At 57.7% G+C, this 19,309-nt stretch overlaps 2 protein-coding genes across 4 annotated transcripts; both read right to left on the minus strand.

Annotated features, from left to right (window-relative positions):
• Positions 1-1,915: 1,915 nt before the first annotated feature.
• Positions 1,916-7,318, minus strand: PIGT (phosphatidylinositol glycan anchor biosynthesis class T). The gene is made up of 12 exons (XM_032126786.1): positions 7,126-7,318; positions 6,541-6,718; positions 5,588-5,715; positions 5,015-5,115; positions 4,774-4,860; positions 4,436-4,523; positions 4,264-4,361; positions 3,779-3,944; positions 3,495-3,695; positions 2,791-2,956; positions 2,600-2,683; positions 1,916-2,467 (listed from the first exon to the last, which is right to left on the minus strand). The coding sequence occupies exons 1-12, from the start codon at positions 7,316-7,318 to the stop codon at positions 2,215-2,217; spliced, it is 1,743 nt and encodes a 580-aa protein (XP_031982677.1). The 3' UTR covers positions 1,916-2,214.
• A 1,960-nt stretch (positions 7,319-9,278) lies between these two features.
• Positions 9,279-16,775, minus strand: DBNDD2 (dysbindin domain containing 2). Of its 3 annotated transcripts, none has more exons than XM_032126790.1 (4): positions 16,753-16,775; positions 11,231-11,386; positions 10,655-10,798; positions 9,279-9,874 (listed from the first exon to the last, which is right to left on the minus strand). In XM_032126790.1, exons 1-4 carry the CDS (start codon positions 16,757-16,759, stop codon positions 9,666-9,668), a joined length of 516 nt encoding a protein of 171 aa, XP_031982681.1. In that variant the 5' UTR covers positions 16,760-16,775; the 3' UTR covers positions 9,279-9,665. The 3 variants fall into 3 exon arrangements, with proteins under 3 accessions (XP_031982681.1, XP_031982680.1, XP_031982682.1); XM_032126789.1 differs by lacking the exon at positions 16,753-16,775 and adding an exon at positions 16,153-16,383; XM_032126791.1 differs by lacking the exon at positions 16,753-16,775 and adding an exon at positions 12,705-12,914.
• Positions 16,776-19,309: the final 2,534 nt, after the last annotated feature.

The following is a 19,309-nucleotide window of genomic DNA, read 5'->3' on the forward strand; positions in this document are numbered from 1 at the left end:
TCAGCACCACCCAGGAGAGCCTGGCTCCATTCTCAGAACACCCTCCCTGCAGCTGCTCACAGGCTTTTATAAGGTCCCATCTCAGTCGTCTCTCATCCAGCCTAAACAGCCCCAGCTCCCTCAGCTTTTTCTTGTAAGAGAGATGCCCCAGTCCATTATCTTCACAGCCTTCCACTGGACTCGCCTCTGGGAGCTCCATGTCTCTCCTGTACTGGGTACCCCAAGGGAGCCTAAGGGAAAGATGAAAAACAGTCCAGGAAAAACAAAACCAACCCCAAATACCAAGATTTGGCATTTTCACAGCCATTTCAAACCCACCCAGCCACAGTTGAAGGGCCACCCACATTTCCCACAGAGTTTTCCACTTGGCTGGCCCGTGCATTTGATGGGTATGATAAGACCTGCTCTCCCAATGGCCTGGCAGGCGTGATTCCAGCCCGGAATAGTTTCCCTCTGCTCTGCCGTTATTCTGGGCTCACCTCTTTATGGGGTGTTTAAAATTCCTGTTTTATGGCACTGCATGGGAATGGCCCTAAAGCCTTTGGCTGATGCCAGCTCTGCTGGTAGGTGCTGGCTGATGATTCCCGTGGCACTCCATGACCGCTCAGGGGTCTTTCAGGATCCCACCTAACACCAGCAGCAAGCAGGCTTCACCCAGGGAACTGGGCTGCTCCGAGCTGCTCCAGCACATGCTGCTGCTTGCAGTCTGCAGGATTTATATTGGATCCAGCCTGAAACAACTTGAGCTCCCCAAATCCTTTTGCAAACTGCAATGTGGACCCTCATGCCTAAGACTCCTGCCCTGCTGTGAGAGCTGCGTGCTCGCTTGGGTTTTGGTTGTAGTTCCAGCTTTCTATAAAGAAATTCCATTTTGCACTTGAAGCCTGGCTGGCAGAGCTGTAGCTGGAAGCAGCGTGAGCTCCCAGCCCCGTAGCACCTTTTCCAGCAAGCAGGAACAGAGAGGGATCATCCAAAACTCCTATTTCAGCAGGCTCTGCAGGCTGCATGGAGCCATCCAGTGGAGTGGATCTGTAAGGAGCTGCAGAGTAAAGAGCATCTCTGGCAGGGAAGAGAAAGGTAATCCCAGGCCAGTGGGAACAGATTGTTCTGTGCAGCACAGGAGGCCACGGGGTTTTTATGGTCTTTCTGTTCAAGCAGCTTTTAAATGACCGCTGGCTGTGCTCTGCTTTGGTTCTGGGAGATATTTCTTCCAAAGATTTCCCTGTGCTTTGTTTAGCTGGTTGTAAGCAGTGTCTGTTCCAATCACAAAAGCCACATCTGAGATGGAAAGGGCATACCCCTGAAAGCAGCACTGTCAGAGGCCAAGCAGCACCACCACTGACCTCCCGCTGCTCTGTGTGAACCAGAAGGTGGTAATTTGTATTTTGAGAAAATAACTGAGGAGCACAGTGGTACTGGTGTTCCTGCATTCCCAACCTAGGGCTGGCTGCAGCTCAGCACTCAGAGTCTGCTGAGCCAAGGCTCCCCAAACCTCTGGGGACATCATGGGTGCAGAGGAGGATCTTGTGCTGTGGCAGAGGGGTGAGCAGGTGGAGGGGTTTCAAAATGCTGCAAATAGAACTTGTGAGCAAGAGAAGCTTTTTCCTGTGAAAGAAAATAAAGCCTTGCCATTGCTAAGGGGACAGACGTACACTGTGGCCAACAATTAATTTGCAAACCGGCTTAAATGTGGCCAACTGTGACAGGACACATCTGTGAAATGTGGCAATTGTGAAAGGTGAGATGTCAGAGCAGATAAATCCCTCTTTGCTGCAGATCAAACCCCCTTGCCTGGTCCTGCCTGCATCAAATCCCAGCTGATCAGGCAGTGTGCTACACACTTGGCAGCTCACAGTCTTAGAGTGTCAACTCTGCCTTTGGGGCTGAGAAAGTAAAACCAAACAGAAGCAGCACAAACATAAAAAACACTCAAGTGTACTTCCAGCACCATTCCCAGCATGTAAGTTACACCTCTCCCAAACAGAAGTCTTTTAATTTTCCCAATCCCATAGCAGTGCAGTTCAGTAGTCAATGGGCTTAGAGCCATTCCCCATCCTAGCAATGGAAGTGATGTCTCAGCTTTTTGGATCCCAAAGAGAGGTCCAGGCAGCAAAACAGAACAAGCTGCTTCCAGCAAGACAAGAGGCAGCAGTGCTCTGCTCCCCGAGTCTCCCCACAGAGCTCTGCAGGCAGTGCTGGCTGCCCTGGTTCCTCTCAGAGTGGGGGTACCCCTCTGAATTTTCGGATGACGTTGGCCAGCCGCTTGGCCAGCCCGCCCCGGCTCGGCTCCTCCACGTGGAACGTTCTGGTCAGCAGGTTGTAGAAGGAGCCGTAGCACACGGCCACCACGGTGCAGGTGAGGCAGATGACGTTATAGGGCATGCTGAAGTCTGGTGTTGGCAGGTTCACCAGCAGTGGCTCCGTGTACAGGCGCACAAAATAGCTGGAGCCATCAGAGGAAGGAAACCTGGAGAGTGGAAGAAGGAAAGGGGGGGTCAGCCTGCACAGGACCCATTGCTTTGTGCTCACCAGACAGGATGAGAGCAGCCACAGCCCTCAGGCTGTGGCACAGCCCTGCTCCCAGCACAAGCACACTCACAGCGAGGTGAAGAGAGGGCTCTGCTCCATATCCATGTCCTTCATCGCAGTGACACTGGGAACCAGGGCACTGAGCACAGATGAACTAAGGGCACAAAGAACACACCAGTGTCAGTCCTGACAGCAAAGACCTCCCCAGAGACCTGGGCAGCAAGGCCCAGAAAGGGATGAGGAGCTGAGGAATGTCACTACCCGACATAAAAGCCGTGATTGGGGTCAGGTGGGTACTCTGTCCACTTCAATAAGGCCCTCTCAAACTGGATTGTGATCTTGGTGACGGAGTTAGCTGGCAGCTGGATCAGCATTTCCAAGAGGTGAGGCCGTCTCCGGTCCTGGGCTGGCTGGTAGTGGATGTAACCTAACCCCAAAGAGATGTTGGCAATGGCACCACAGGGGCCTTGTCCAGTTTCACATTGCCTGGACATCTCCCATGAGGTGGGTGCTCCTGCTTCCACTGTCCTGAGAGAGGTTTTCTGGGCAAGTGAAGATGTAGCCATAGCAAAAAGCATGTGTTAAAGCTAAATTTAGCTGGTTTTTAAAGCTACTGACCCATGAAATTCAGGTGTTCATAAGGAAAGGTATAAATGCAAAATAAAACCCAGGCATCAGTTTTAAATTGAGCTTCCTGTGCTACAAAAATTAAATCACCTTGGTTTAGACCCTTGTTGGATTACCAAACACCATCCATGTGCCTCTTATAAATAAAACAAACTTAAATGGTCTCATCTGCTGGCCTCACTGAACTTGAGGCTAGGAAAACATCCCAAGATGTTTTGTTTCACAATCCAGTTTCCCAGGGATCACTGGGGCCTGAGGGAGGGACTAAACCATCTTTGGAATGAGCCACTCATGCCAAGGGAAGCGGGTGGCGTGTGCTCCTTGGAGGATTTACTTACTTGGCTTGTTTTCCTTCCCCTTGGTGGTGATAGTCAGGGTGTGCACGTAGAGCCGCAGGTACCAGGGCACAGTCTCCAGCAGGATCACGGGGAAGGCCCGGTAGGGGTGAGTGTTGTAGATGAGGGTGCAAATCTCCCCGGTCTGCAGCCCGTACCCCCCCACGTAACGCTGAGCATGGAGTGTGGGAATGGGCATTTCTGCTGTGGAAGAGAAGGACAGGAGTGGGGTGATTTTCAGCCCTGGAGCCTTGGCCAGTGGTGCAGATGAAGTTCTGCTCACTCACAGCTGTCTTGGGGCCGCTTCCACTTCAGCTGCACATTGAGGCTGCGAGATGTGTTGAACAGCGAGGGGCTCAGCAGGTCATAGACAGCATAGGTTTTCTTGTCTCCCTGGACAATAGCTTCATGCACAGATGTTGGAGGGGGGGACACTTCCAGTAGCTCCTTTTCCTGAGGAAAGCAAATGGACCATGAAAGGAAAAAGTGCCCCTTGAAGAAACTGGCAGCACTGGGCAAAGTCCCTCCAGGTGGCCCTGAGCTTTCCCACCCAAGAGCCAGCTCCGTGCTCTTGCTAACACCACCAGGCTCATCCCCTCAGCCCTGCTCAGAGCAAGGAAATCACCTCCCTTCATCAGCCCTGGAAGGTTTCCAGGGGCCAGGCCATGCCCTTCTATGCCCTGGACACTTCTAGGGAGGAGAGGATGTTTCAGAGCCACATGAAGTGGCTGAACTGAGGGAGGAGGGCATGCTCTCTGGCTCATGAGCTTACCTTGTTCTTAGGGGAAATGTCAACGTAGACTTTGCTCTGCGATGCCAGAGGACACGAGTCAGTCAGCGTGCGAGAGAACATCTTAAAGAGGGACCAGTCTGTGAGAAGGAAGGTTAGGTAGCAGGTCAAGTGCTGCAGACTGGAAGCACTCGAGCACAGCTATCAAGCTTACCTTTCTTTCCTTGGCCACTGGAAAAGAAGTCAAAGACCACAGTGAGGGTCTGTCTGAGCTCCCAGGACACTGCCAGACAGGAGGCATCCTAGACAAGAAAGAGACAAGCAGCTCTGATCACACCTTCTGGAGGGGCAGGACACCAGGATGGAGCTGGAACTCCACCAGGATTGCAAGATTCCCATGGGGGTGACCAGAGAAGCAGGATGACAGCTGTTAGACACAGTGAACCCACCACAGGGTAGCTGGGCAAACCAGTGTGATTCCTTGCAATGTGACAAGGTGGCTTTGGATTTTCTCTTGGGGTGTTCAGGGAGGGAGCTGAGCCCAGCACTCACCCTGCAGACGGGGCGGATGTGCACTGCCTGTGAGTGGTAGCTGCTGTGGAACAAGCGCTCGGCCTTCAGCAGCACAGCGAGCCCAGCCTGCAGGAAGCAAAGGAGAAACTCAGCCCCTGCCCTGTCCTCTGCTCCTAAGAGAAAGGTCCCACTGGAACTTCCCCGTGCATGCTCCTGGATTGCTGTTGGGAGCCCAGGTCCATCAGGAGTGGCCCAATTAGGCAGCAGGACTTGTCTGTACCTTTGAGCCACATGGCAGCAACTTCTTCCAAGGGGTGAGGTTCTCTGTGCAGACGACTTCCCGGGGCAGGACAGCGTAACGCAGGAGATGGTGATCTGTCCCTGGGCAGGGACAGGGAGGGTCAGCAGCCTGGTACTGCTACAGGTGTGAGGACAGCAGCAGATCTGTTCCACCCCACAGCCCATCACCCTCTCAGTATGCCTGAAATGCCAGGACCTCCATCAGAAGTAGATCCCACTCTGTTCAGAGTGATTGGAAAGAATAGGTAAGGATATATTGTAGCAGTTTTTTTCTTGAGTGCCTTAAATCCTTTAGTTCTCACTGTTATATAAAATACTTTTCAGAGAGACAGGTAAGGGCCTGGGAGTATCTGCCATGTACTACTTGTGGGTTTCCTCTGTTCAGACCTAAGCCTTGTGTGGGGAAAGGAAATGCTTCCAGGAGGAGGTTAATGGACCCTGTTGCACACACCCAGACCCAGACTTGTTGCAGGACCTGCACCTGGAATCTTGGCAGTGGCATGGGGCAGAACTAAACTGAGAGGCAAGAGTGATAGGGCACAGCCAGGCTCACCGTTGGCTAAGCCCAGGGGTTTGAAGGATGCTGTTGGAATCACTGTGTTGGTCGAGTCAATGAAGTTGAGAGAAGCACAGAATATTCCTGAAAGGATGTTACTCAGTTCTTTCCAGGCTTTGTCAACACTGTGTGAGAACAGATAGCAGAAATTACTCAGCAGCTCAAATCCCTGGAACAACAAGCATTAAGTCAGTAATATTTAGTAAATACAGTGGGGTGACCACATTGGATTACAGGAGCTGCATGGAGTGGGCAGAGAGGCTGCTGGGCTTGCACTCCCCAGCTCTCTTGGTATTTTATTTTAACACGTTAGATTTTGGGGACAGCAGGGACACACAGGCATCACACAGCCAAGGGACATGGCAGTGGGCACAGCTGGTATGTGAGGAGAGAGGCCAGGGGAGCACGGAGCATGCAGGAGGTGACGTGTGTGAATGGGGAAGGGGCTCTGAGACTTGAAGCAATGCCTTGGTGCAGCTCCAAAGGCTGACCTGACCAGCAGGCAAGGAATGGGACACTTCTAGGGAGGAAAGAGCTCTCTGAGTCCTCACAGGGCTGCTGCAGCTTGAACAGGGGTGGTGTGCTAAGGGAGATGGTGACAGGTACTGGATGTCAGTCAAAGGATGTGAGTCATGGATGAGAGGTCAAGATATAGTCCTGCTGTATTAGTGTAGCAAGGGGTTTGTCATCACAGATGCCCACAAGGGAATTACTTGGTCCTTTAGTGAACAAGGTTTTGCCCTCAGCACCATATCCTGTCCTGTGAACAGATGGGGATATGTTCTGTGTTTTTTAGAGCTACTCCTGGGCTCCTCTTTCCAGTAGACATTTTGCAAACCAGGAGGCCCGCTCACACACTGTGGCTGCCTCATGAGAGAAGAGCAACAGCTCCTGGGAGCAGAGGCCACAGAGGAGACCCAGAGGGACAGATCCATGGCTGGGGTACCTACTCGGTGACTGTGGGCTGGAACCAAACCCAGAGCTCAGCGCCGGCGGGTGCCTGGAGGGGCGGCTGCCCCCAGTACCGGGTGCGCCAGAAGCCCTGGGTAAGGGCGAGGTGGAGCTCCCTCACGCCCAGCGCTGCCACCAGCCGCCCCAGTGCCTTTGGGAAGAGCCTGTAGTGAGAGACTGTGGGCAGCGTTAGTCCCTGCCCATCTCATCCCCTGATCCCTTCCCCTGACACCGCACCAGGGCCTGCCCAAACATGACACCACCCACCCCGACACTGCCTCTGCTTGCACCATCACACACAGCCCGCTTGCATCACGGCCCCGAGCCCTCTCGTGTGATGTCACCGTAACCCTCTGTCCCCACAGCCCCGCTCTGCGCTGTCCCTGCTCCTCACCCCGCCTCTGACGTCACTCGCACCGCTGACGTCATCGCTCGATGCAAACATCACGTCGCGATAGCCCCGCCCCTGCGCCGCGCCCCAGCCAATAACAGCCCGGTCCGCCCCCAGACCAGCCAATAGCGGCGCGGTCCGCCCCCAGACCAGCCAATAGCGGCGCGGTCCGCCCCGGCCGGGCCCGCCTTACCTGCGCCCCGCTGCAGGTCCGCGTCCCAGCGCGTGCGGAACTGGAAGGTGGCGGCCACGTCGCCGGTGGGCAGCGGGCTCAGCAGCAGCTCCTCCCGCAGCGCGTCCCGCCGCTCCCGCCCCGTGCCCGCCCGCCCGGGCCCGGGCCCTGCCGCCACCAGCAGCAGCAGCAGCAGCGCCGCCGCCGCCGCCATCCCGCCGCCCGCCCCGCCCCGCGCCGCGCCGCGCCGCTTCCGCTTCCGCCCGCGCCGCCAATGGCGCCGCTTCCGGGGGTGCCATGGAGACGCTCCCTCGGCCGGGCCGCGGGGCTGTCCCGGCCTGGGACCGGGAGCTGCTGAACGGAGCGGGCCTGGAGCCTCCGCGGGGTGACGCGCCAGCCTGGCTGTGCCTACGCGTGCTCCGAGCCCAGCAGCGAGCGCCACCGCTTTCACAGAACCGCACAGTATTCTCCGCAGAGTATTCTGCGTTGGAAGGGACCCACAGGGATCATCGGGGCCTGCTCTGGCGGTTTGAGAGGGGGCTAAGCTGCTCCCCGAGGGCTCCCTGCCACCACTTTGAAATTGGTGCTGCAGGGGAAGCCCTGGCGCGGCCGCAGCTTGGGTGGTTCCCAGCAGGGCTCGGCTGTGCCCGAGGATGCTGCAAGGACTGTGGTCTGTCCCCGGGTGACTTCCCATCTTAGCAAGGGAAGTGATCTCTCTTCCAGCTCTTCCCGCGGCTGACGGCTCTCCCTCGCTCCTTGTCTCCTTTCCGGAGGGCAGCGTCTACCTCCGGGTGCAGAGCCATCCGGGAGCGCCCCGCTTCCAGCATCCTCCGGCCCGAGGCCGCCCCGCGGGGAAGGGAACGGCAGCCACAGCAAGGCAGCGCCGGCGGTGACGGTCCCATGGAGCTCACACCATCTCCTATTCTCCCGGTGATGATTTGAGAATGGTGATGATTTGCTCCAGCAGGAAATAAGCATAAAAATTATCACGTCGTGTGGTTGTCACTTACCGGCTGCTGTGACTTGTTGATTACCCACTTACTTGCTCAGAGCTAAGGTAGTCATGCAACATTAACTTGGAACTGACGATGTGATTCAGTATTTGTAAAGAATACAGTTACTTTATATCTCTTTTTCCCGTGTTGCTAATTAATGGCATCACATAAAACCAGAAAGTCAGCATGCCCAGAAAAAAAAAAAAGGGCATATTTACATAATATTGTTGGGTTTGGTTTTTTTTTACACTGGGCAACTCTTTGCAACAGGATGCTGGTAGGTAATAAAGGTTTAGGTGCATTTTGGAAGTGATCAGCCAAATTAAAGGTAAAAACATCCACCCAGAGCTATTAATTACCCTGTACCTAGTTAGGGAAGCCCCTGTGCTACGATCTGAAAAGTCATGGAGCCTGGCCCTTTTTTCTCTTCTTGATCAATTTCCCATCTTCAGGCAGCACATGCAACATATTTATGCTGCACTTGGATATGGGGCACTCCAGCTGGTCCCACAAAGTGTTGGCTGACACAGGAGCAGTGCAGTAATGTCTCAACACCCCCTGGGAAGCAGCCAGGATGAGGAGCATTCCCTGGCTTCTATTGCTTATCTCCCAGGCTCCTTTCCCCGTGGTGACCACGGTTGTGCTGAGGCAGGAGCAGGGACAGTGCTTTGGTGGCCTGCAAGTGCTGATACTGGCAAGGGGCCTGTGGCCAGCTTTGTGCCCAACTCCTCTTGGCCTGGCCTGCAGGGACCAAGCACAATGGGCTGTGAGGTGGTACTTCACTCCTGTGGAGCAGCACTGGGGGAGCAGCTGCTGGTGTTCTCTGCTCAGCCCATTTGCGTGGGAAGTCCCCAGTGTGCTCATGGCTGGTGGTTCCAGGTCAGGAGCACCCCAGGCCTGCTCAGGCCAGCTGCGTCTGTGTGGCTCTCTCCATCCTGGAGGCCGAGCCCGAGTTGCCCAGCATCGTGACCTGCTGTACCACCAGCCCTTCTCTGCCAAGGTCTGTGCTGTCTGCTCCTGCCCTGGGTGCAGGAACCATCCCCAGCCTGTGCAACAGGAGGTTTCATTTGCTCCTGCATGGCACAATGAGCACACTGGCTTTGCACTGCTCTCTGTCCTGCAATCCACTCTGAACCCTCATCCCCCATGCTGTTTTCTCCCAATGACACACACACCCACTGCTTGGTTAGATCAGTGTTATTTCTCTCTGTGCCATCATTAAGTGCTTGTCTGGACAGAACCTTTGTCAGTAGGGCAGGGGGAACTGGGATCCTAAGGGATGGCTTTCTGGGAATGGTGGGGCTGTGGGATGCTGAGCATATTGGAGGGGGTGAAGCAGGGAGTGTTAGCAGCAAAGCCTGAAGAGTTAATTTTGGGAGCTTACAATACCCCTATCCTTCTCCTTTGGCTGCCAGAAGAACACGTGGAGGGAGAGGAGAGGAAAACCATCTCTCCCCACTGGCAGGGCAGCAGTCCAGGATGGGGTTTACTGAGCACCAGCAGCTTTCCTTCTTCTGGGCTGACAAGTCCGTACGGAGGAGGCTGGGAGCAGGGCAAAGCTGGCTGCTAGCTTCTCACCACCTGCTCTTTGGGACTGTCCTCCTGCAGGTCCTCCTCATCCGACTGCACCACAGGGGTCTCGGCCCCCTCCTCGCTGGTGTCCAGGCTGTTCAAATCCGTGGAGGCGGAGGACGTGGAGGAAATGCGAGACTTGCTCTCGGCTGCCTTGGGCACTTGCAGGGTGATCTCCTCTGGGCACTGGCTGGCATCTGCCCCTGGAGAAGAGAGCAGTATGACAACGAAAAAGGCTTTTGGAGGTTTATTGCTGCCTAAGCTTCATGGATAGCCCCTGCAAGACTAATTCCTCAGTGAGCTATGCATTCCTGACTGCTCCCCATGTGGCTGCTGCAGCCATTCCCCACCTCACACCCCCGGCTTGGCTCAGGCCAGTTGCTGCACATTCCTTCCCTGTTTTTGGCAGCGGAGCCTCTTCCATCTTGCCTGAAACACAGCTCAGAGCCACGTTGTGTGGGGCTGTTGGCTGCAGCAGGCGAGGAGACTTTTGGTTTGACCTCATTACAGTGTGTGAGTAGGGAGGAATATGCTGGCACCCCATGGTTTCCCTGAAGACCCCAGCCCAGGTCCCTGGGGTCTAGCTGGGAGGTGGAGAGGTTCTGCAGCCTTCCTGCTCAGCACAATGAGCTCTGCAGCATGGTGGGGACCTTAGGAGTTGTGACAAGGCACTGGCTGCTCCAGAGAAGCTTCAGGATAAGGGAATTTGACCCACAGACTCTGGGAGGTGCCTGGGCTCTTCTGTCTTCTGCAGCATAAGGTATTTACAGGGGTCTGTATGTGTGGGCTGTGGAGGTGGATACTGATGTGGAACAGCCCAGTATGAGGTCCCTCCAACCTCACAGACTGAGCCCCAGTGTCTGCCTTTGGGGGGGTGTGGATCTGCCCACAGGGTGGCCGGGGCTGAGGAATGAGTCAGTGTGGGCATGGGGGGCAGGAAGGGCTTCCAGCCTGGCCCACAAAGGGTTTGGGACTGCACATACCTGGCAGGGACCCAACAATGCTGCTCTCCTCTGTCCCACAGCCCAGAAACACATCCACAGTGTCCTGGTCTGACAGGTCCAGCACGTCCATCTGCTCCAGCATGTCCACATTCACCTCCATGGAGGAAATGCTGCCTAAGGGGGCTGCAGAGACAGAGGCCAGTGAAACGGTGAGTGATAGTGCCAGGCAAAAGGCACCATCAGCCCTGTGCAGGCAGGACCCTGAGGAGGGAGACCAGCCTTGCCACAAGGAACTGAATTCTACTTGCTGATAAGAGGTCCCCAGGAACATCATGTTTCCTCTGGAAACCCCTGCTGTGTCACTGCAGTCCTTGTCCCTGCTCCAAAATGCAGCCTGCCCGAAGTCAGACTCTACAGGGCGCCAGCCTGGGTACAGTGCCTTCAGTTAAGGGGTGTGAGTAATCCACAGCACACCCACACGCAGCCAGTGTTGTCCCATCTTGGTGCAGGGCATGCACGTCCTGTTTAAACTGGGGATGTCCCACCAATCCCTACCCCCTGTGTCATTGTCCCCTGAAACACCTCCAGCCCCATGCTGGTGCCCACAGCACGTACGTCTCCGGTGCTCTATCTGCAGGTGAGACATTGGGAAGAAGAAATCCACATCATGCTGGAAAACCTCCTCAAAGAACTTCTGCCGGTCTCGTAGTTTCAGCTGCTGCTGCTGCATTTGCTCTGCATCCAGGTTCCGCTGGGCCTGCTCCATGTCAGCTGGGGAGTAAAGGTGAAGAGAGTTGGACTAGGCAGGGCTGTCTGAGCCCTTCTGCCTGTCCCAACTCACACTTCATGGTTGTGCTGGATGGTTGGTGGTTCCCTTCTGCTCTGCTTTACCAGCACACATTGATTTAGTCACCATGGATAGATGTTACACACCAGAACAGCAGCGTCACCAGCACTTGCTGTGCTGGAGCCTCAGATTCCACCCCTGAGGTGCAGGGCAGCCGGGAATGGGGAGCTCATACACTCTGCTCACAACAGCTGAAGGGAATTGTCAAGGGGGAAAGGGAGCTGGTGTGAGATCAGCAGGAGTTTGCACACGTTCAAGTTTCAGTTTCCCTGCTACCAAACAGAGGGCTGTCTGTGAATGCTAACGAGCAGGGGAACTCACAGGGTCAAGAGCTGGCCTTAGTGCTCCAGGCTTTCTGGGCTGAAGAATGCACAAGGAATAAAAGGAACTGGCAACCCTGTCACCCCTGCCCGTGCACAGCACTGCCTGTGCACAGCACTGCCTGTGCACACCCCCGCCACCACCGTCGCTATAAATGCAGCCGCACCCACGCTCGCAGGCTCCCACTCACATCCCCGCTCACAGCCAGCTTGGCTTCTGCCTGCACAAACATTTTCATTCCTGTAATTCCTCACGCAGTTCACCGCCGGTGCCTCTGTCCCCAGCTCACGGGAGGAAGCGATGGGAGCCCTTGGGCTGTTGTTGAAGGAGCTTGTTGCTGTATCTCTGCTCTTGGTAACTCGCTTTTGGGCTGGGTACCCAAAATAGCAAGGACCCAAGTGGCACAGAGAGGCTGTGGTTGGTGGCCCCAGCTGTTCCCAGGCTGGTGTTTGACCTCAGCCATTCCACATTTCCTTTCTGCTGCACTTGGCCCAACCGGCACAAGGAAAATGTGATTATTGGAGCAGGCGGTGTAATAACCAAGGAAACCAAACAAACATCCTGTGCTCTGCCTGAGCGCAGCCCAAACCCTCTGCTCCTCCAGGCTGGGGAGGAGGGAACAGAGGGAGCAGCATCCCCACCCTGTCTGGCAGGAGCAGGGGCAGGGGCAAGGACAGCAGGGGAGCTGGCTGTCAGCAGCATGGAGTGGCACAGGACTCACATAGGAGAAAGGTGGTGAGCCTGGTGAGATGTCGTGGAGATCAATGTCACATCTTCCTGAGAGCTCTTCCAGGGCTTCTCTGTATCCCGTTTCTGGGGCATCCTTCAGTGAAACCCCATCATCTGCAGGTGCCTGCCCCAGCGGGCTGGGTTGTGCTGGCAGCACCACGTGGGAATGCACCGTGACTCAGGGCGACTCACCACACACTCCCTTGGAAAAGGCTCTGGTCTTCTTCTGGCTGCTCAGCGTCTTCCTGCACTGCCTGGGGCAGCAATCCAGGCTGCCGGAAGGGGTCTCTGCCTTGGTATGTCTGACCAAAGCACTGGTGCCTGCTCTGGTGCCGAGGCTCAGTGTGCTGTGCAGGGCCCAGCATGGTGGTGCCAGTGAACCTTTCCTCCCGGAAAAGCTGCCTCAGCAGGTGGCTGCAGCCCGGTGCTGCTGGGGTACAGCAAAATCTCCAGCCTCCCTGTGCTGTGTGCAGAACAGAATGAAGCCAGGGACAAGAAGGGAGTGATCAAGGCACCAATTATGGAGCTGTCTCCCTTTAGCAGCTGGCTGTCCCAGGCAGAGCTGTGCTCCCCGGCCCAGCTGTGCTGAATCCATGGCAAACTGCCGCAGTTCACCACACCGAGGAGAGCCCATGGTGCTCCAGCTGTAAGGAGGCTGGGCTCAGGGCAGAGGCTGTGCTGGCTCCGGGATTCAGGGTGGCAGACCAGCTCTCCATGGGACATCTTGCCAAAGGGACCTCAGTGTGGAGGTAAGGAGCAGAGTGTCCAAATCCTCCTGCAGTGCAAATACAAAATGAACCGAAATGCTCTTGGGCGCTGTCCTGTGTGCCATGAATGTGGCTGATCTGGGCTGTAAATGCTCTCTCCCCGGCACGTGACCGATACTCGCAGTAAGTGTGCTTGGGGAGAGCGATGACGGCTGCTGGTGGCAGCATTCCTGTGGGCGCCAGGGTTTTTCTTGAGGGAGAAATTAGCAGGACCTGTTTATGAACTTGTTTTCGAGCTCTGGTCGGGGAGTTGCGCACGAGCACTGAGATCCCATTATGTAAGGAACGCCGGCAGCGAGACAGCAGCTGGGGCTGTGCTTGGCCCTGCCTGACCCGTGACCGCGGTGAGAGTCGGGGATGGAGCCTTCCCCCCTCGCAGGGCTCTTCCGGGCCCAGGGCGAGCGAACAGCCCTGCTAGTGTGGCTGCCCCCCGGCAACCCTCGCCGGCGAAATAAAGGAGCGCGGCGTTCCCTGCCGCGGCCCTTCCCCATGTGACGGCCGGTCACACTCCGTGGCTGTCCGTCGCGGAGATTGTCTCATCCGGCTGGCATGTTCCCACCGCGGGACACGTTCGCACACACAATGCGGCCCCTGTGCACCGTGGGGGATCTGTCGGTACCTGCTGGTGGCCTGGCTTTTATTACTATTGTCATGGTTATTACTACAGCCCGCTCAGCCAAGGGGCTGGAGGCTGATCAGCATTCAGAGCCAGGCTCTGCCCCGCTGGCTGAACCGCCGAGCGCGGCTGCGGCGGCTCCGAGCGCCCCGCTGCCTTCAGATCCTTCCGGCTCTCACGGCTTATTCGCCAGCGCAGCTCGGAGAGGAACTGGGGCCAAACACTGGTGCAGAGTTTTGGCGGGCAGGACAGGGCAGGATCCCCCGCAGGAAGGGCGGGCAGGGATTTCCTTCTCACCTGCTCCTAGGCAGATGCCCGCAGGGTGGGTGAGCTGTGAGCGAGGATGATGACCCCACTGGGTCCCTCTGCCCTGCCAGGGCGCACCGAGGAACCACCACCCCTCGCGTTGTGTGGGCTCGTGGCCACGCTGTGGTGGGGAAAGGCGTGGGAGGGTTGGCTGAGAGGCAAAGCTCTGTGAGCTCTCCCATCCGCACCTTCGCCAGAGCAGGCTGGAAGAGGAGCAGCTCCTGGGATGCAGTTTGGATGGGGCAGGGGCCAGACAGGGCTGGAGGGTGCTGGGAGCACCAGCTGAGTGTACTCGGACCCAGCTGCCTTTCTGCGGGGAGAGGATGCACTTTTCATCCTTCATGGCCAACAGGATCCCGGCACACCCCCCTCTGTGCCGGTAAATAGGAGGGGTGTGTTTGAGTTGGGAGAAGGATTGTTAGTGAAGGCACAAGGCCAAGAGAGGATGGGAATGGCCTTTTCTTGAGGCCACAGCTCTGCAATATCTTGCAGAGATTTCAAGGGATTTAAAGAAGGTCCTGAAAAATAATATGGGCTGTGGAAAGGAGCAGCAGGTGCTGGGGAGGTGAGCAGAGTTTAAGTGGGAGGTTGCTCCAGGCATGGGTCAGTTCCCTGGTGCATGAAAGAGCTGGAGTAGGCTGGCTTTTGCCCTTCTCCCTGAGCCTTCCTGGAGCCCAAACCCCTGACTCTGCTCCTCCAGAGAAGCCCAGTATGCCCCACTGCTCCCAGCTTGCCAGGATGCACCTTTCTCCCCCAACAAAGTCTGCGAGGAGATGGGTGGGGGACGATGCAGCTCCGTAGCTGCCACAGCATCTTCTGGGATGCTGTGCAGAGAAGGCAAGCCTTTCCCTGTCACCCTGCCCCAGCACAACCCCTGCCGAACAAGGATAACTCCCAAGGGCTTTCAGCTCCTTCAGCCTTGGGAGAAGCGGCTGGTGGGGAGAGCTGGCAGTGCCCCAGAGAATCACGCAGGGTCAAGCCGTGCAGAGATGGGATGCTCAGATGCCGGCTGCCGAGTGTTAATGCCCTGCACAGTTCTCCATCGGTACGTCTGACCTCGTGTTGCAGCACAGCAAAAAATAACCGTAGTCCTGATGAGAGGAAATGCACCAGGCGAGTGCGAGGAAGGCAGTGGTTTTGGCAGGGCTGCTTGCTGGGAAAAGCAGCGGGGGGGGAATTGGGAGAGAGGACATGGCACCTCGTAACCCCTGTGTGTGCCGTGGTTTCATCGACTGCACTCCTCCGAGCGATCTCCAAATCCCCTGCGTCTCAGCACTAAAAATATCCCTCCCTGCCGCCCGGAGCTCCTTCCCCGGCAGAGGCTGTGTCATAAGACCCTGCTATTTGCGGGGCCCTGCTTCCTTTCATGCGAGGAGAAGCACGAGAACGGGGCAGCGCGGTGCCCGGGGCACGGCAGGCACGACCCGGGCACGGTCCCTGGCAGGCTGCTCCTCTACAAGCCCCGGTCCCCCGGCTGCCGCTCGCCCCGCCGCTCGCCAATGAGTTTGCTCTGCTCAGCATCCTCAGCCCTGCGGGTATGGGGGGATCCGCTCATTCCGGGAGCCACGGGGCTCCCAGGGCTGCCGATGCCACTTCAAAACAAGCCCGTGACCCAACAGGTTCCCGAGCTCTGCCACTTCCCAAGCAGGTGTCCCTCAAATCCCCCCGGTCCCCGAGCATCCCCGTCCCAGGCACGGAGCTCCGCGGGCAGCCCCTGCCCTACAAGCAGCCGGGCAGCGGGGCTGGCAGCAGGTTGGTGCAGCGGGGGGCTCGGGGGCGGCCGGGGCCGGAGGCTCCGGGGGCGGCAGGTGGGGCACAGCCGCTTTGCCAGGGGCATCAGGTGGACGCTGCGGGGAGAATGGAGGGGATATGGCACCCCAGCCCTGCCCGCCCGCCCGGTGCGGTGCCCCGCTCCCATCCCGCCGAGCCCACCCCCGCGACCGGCACTTACCGGGCAGCCGCCGGCCGCGGCTCTGCGCCCCGGGGCCCGACATGCGGCTGCTGCGACCGGACCGGGCCGGGCCGGGCGGGGGGACGGGGCTCAGTGCGGGCCCCCCCCGCCGCCGCCGCTCTCCCAAGCCGCGCTGCGGGGCGGCGCTCGGCGCGGCACGGGGCGGTACCGGCGCGCCCATCACCGCGGCACCGCGGCCGCGCCTCCCGCCCGCTGCCCCGCCGGGGTCCCGCACCGCCGCTGCCGGGGCCGCCGGGAGTCCTGCGGCGGGGATGGGGTCTCCGGCCAACAGGGAGAATCAGAAGGTCCCCGTGAAGGGTCCCTGGCCCCCATGGAGAGCAGGGTTCCCGTGCGCGGTACCCGGTCCTCTACGTTCCTGGGACCCACGGAGAGTCCCCATGCAGGCAGGGTCCCTGGCCCCGAAGAAGGGTCCCTGCAGAGGGTCCCTCCCCACCACAGCCGCCCCAGGCAGAGATCAGTGCCCGCAGTGGTGGCCTGCAGGTGCCCTGCTCCGGCAGGAGCTTTGCCCCGCGTGGCAGGAGGTGGGCAGGGGGAGGCGGGGGGAGGCAGGGACTCTGCCTGAGCAGGGAGAACAGTTACCATTCATGCTTGCTTTTTCTTTGCTTATCTTCTCAAAATGCCCAGCTCATGCATTCCCGCGAGAGAGAGGACAGCATGATGTATTGATGGGCCAGGGGCTCCCTCCCCATCTCATTCCTGGCCTCGTGAGACCCTTATCCCCAGCAGACCTCACTCTGGGGTGCTTTCTCCCACGTTCAGCCCTGCACATCAGGGCTGCTCCTTGGCAGAGCCACGGACTTGGCCGCCGCCTCCTTCCTGTGTCTCAGCAGGGTGAGTCAGTGCCTCGCCGTGCCCTGCGCCAGCTCTGCCCGGAGCCTGGTCACTGCCAAGCCGGAATGGGGGACATCCACTGTGCCCTTTGCTGTGGCTGGAAGGGAGTTTCCAGTGTCTGTGGCGTGTCCCGCCTGTCCCGTCCTCAGTGTGTTCCTCTCACTGTCTGCATAACAATAGATAACTAGGTATTGTTTGTATCCCAGCTCTATTTTGGCTACTGTTGCTCTGCAGTCGCCCCTATGTCTCCTGGGTCCTCCTGCTGCCGAAAACCGGCTTTGTGCTGGGGACCCGGAGCCTGCACCCTGGGGCTGGCTTCAGCTTTCACGGCGGTTTTGGATTTTGTCCACATAAATGTTTATCCCTATCCATAAGCACCTGCCTGATGATTTGCATCGTAGTGCGGGATGCCAGCACTGCAGTTTGGGGGGGACCAGGCTGGTGTAGCACGAGTGGGGGCTTATGGTCTCTGAGGAGCTGCAGGAGCAAATCTCTGCTGGGTGCCTGCCGGCGCCGGCTTGTTCACAGCTCCGTGTGGCCTCCGGGCAGCATCAGCCTGTCGGCACCGTCCCTACTGCCCCCCTGCCCGGCCCGGCCCGGCCCGGCCCGGCCCAGCCTTGCCAGTGGCGGGGCGAGGAGGCAGGGCCGGGGAATTAGCTCAGGTCTCTGCTATGTGACACGTCTGTGTCTTTTGGCACCAGTCACTGCTGCGAGGCAGGGAGGCTGTTTGTGCGCACACGAGTTTTCGGAGCACCCCGAGGTCCCCAGGGCTCACTGCATCCCGAACCCCCGCTGCGGGGACGACACATGTGGGTGCTGGCCGTGCAGAGTGACACGTTCCCAGGCCCCTCACTGTCGTGGCCCCTTCATCCTGCCTTGCCGGGAGGGCGTAGAAAAAGCACTGATATCATCGGCACCGAGCCTGACTCATCCTGGCTCTTCAGCACAAGCCGTGCCGCTCAGCGGGGCACACATTTTATTCCAATTAAACCATTGCAGGCAAGCCAGCTCTACATAATGGTTTTTTTTTTTTTTACTCGTAGCAAAGCGTGCCTGCCCCGGGCCAAAAGGTGAGAGGGGACATAAGTGACACTGGAGTCAGTGGAAAGTCTCCACTCCTGGTACGGAGCCCTAAGAATAAGTCTTGCCAGAAACCTGCAGGATCTGTCTCGGCTGCCGCAGCATCCCTGCCTCCCTTGTGCCTCCAGTGCAGGCTCACAGCACTGTCTTGTGTCAACAGCCCTCGCCCTAACCGCAAATGCCCAGGTCACGAGCCCAGGTCGGATTGTCACCTCTTCTCCCCACGACACCGAGTCCAGCTCCTGCCAAAAAGACCCCGGGGGAGGCAGCATCAAAGTGCCCCTGTCACTGTGAGAAAACGTAAGGTGACTTGTTCCTCCTGCCTTTCCTGCTCAGGTTTTTCCCGTTTATTAGAGGTTTGGGAGGTGAGTCAGGGAGCTGCGGGGTGAGGATGCAGCTGGGGAGGAATCAGCAGCTAAGGGAAAGGCAAACCAGTTCCAGGCACAGGTGAATCACTTGCTGGTGAAAATACATCTTATTCTCTGGGAGGCGTGCATGGATGGGGCTGAGAGTGAGCTGCAGCTTGACTCCATCAGAAAATTGTGGAGTCAAGAGAAAAACAAGGCAAGGCAAGGCTGCTTTTCCAGTAAATGAGGCGATACATTGCAAAGGAGCAGCCTGCAGCCGGCAAAGCTCCAGCAACCCGTAGTCCTGTGGCTCCCTTAAAAGGGGCGATTTTAGCCTGGGACAGCGGGGAGACAGAAAAGCCATAAACACCCTCAAAGGAATGTGGCTGCCGAGAAACGAGAATCTCCGCAGGCGAGGAGAGGTGGGGGGAGCCCGGAAGGAGTTTGCAGCACCACTCCATGCCTGGAACCAGCCGGTTCCTTGGCCATGCCCTGTCCCGAGGGGAGGATCCCAGTCCCAGTGCTAACAGTCCTTGTGTGGTGCTGGGGGAGGCTCCTGCCAAGCCCCGGCGGTATCATGTCCACATGTCCTCGGGCCCGATGCCATACAGACATCGCTGTTTGCCAGCTTCTGGCACGAGAACTGGTAGAGCTGGGAGGTCATGTCCGGATAGGACACCAGCCTTGGCCGAAGAAAGAGCAGGCAGGGCTGGTAGAGGGTGCCTGTCCCAGAGGAATTTCCTCTCCATCATATCCCACTTCTTTAGGAGTGGCTGAGCTATTCTGCAGACTCTGCTCTTAATGCCATGGAGCAGCCCTGTGTCCTGGGGCATTGTGCAGGTTCTCGGGAAGCACCCTTGGGGCTGGCTTGTCCCTGC

The sequence above is a fragment of the Corvus moneduloides genome, chromosome 17, assembly GCF_009650955.1.
Source record: "Corvus moneduloides isolate bCorMon1 chromosome 17, bCorMon1.pri, whole genome shotgun sequence".
Taxonomy (NCBI): domain Eukaryota; kingdom Metazoa; phylum Chordata; class Aves; order Passeriformes; family Corvidae; genus Corvus; species Corvus moneduloides.

Coding starts and splice junctions, on each gene's coding strand:
- PIGT (XM_032126786.1), bottom strand. CDS start 7,318: ATGGCGGCGGCGGCGGCGCTGCTGCTGCTGCTGCTGGTGGCGGCAGGG. Junction 5,116..5,587: donor ACCCCTGGGCTTAGCCAACG/GTGAGCCTGGCT, acceptor GTCCCTGCCCAG/GGACAGATCACCATCTCCTG. Junction 4,362..4,435: donor CAGTGGCCAAGGAAAGAAAG/GTAAGCTTGATA, acceptor TCCTTCTCACAG/ACTGGTCCCTCTTTAAGATG.
- DBNDD2 (XM_032126789.1), bottom strand. CDS start 16,333: ATGGGCGCGCCGGTACCGCCCCGTGCCGCGCCGAGCGCCGCCCCGCAG. Junction 11,387..16,152: donor CCGCGGCCGGCGGCTGCCCG/GTAAGTGCCGGT, acceptor TTTACTCCCCAG/CTGACATGGAGCAGGCCCAG. Junction 10,799..11,230: donor GCAGATAGAGCACCGGAGAC/GTACGTGCTGTG, acceptor CTGTCTCTGCAG/CCCCCTTAGGCAGCATTTCC.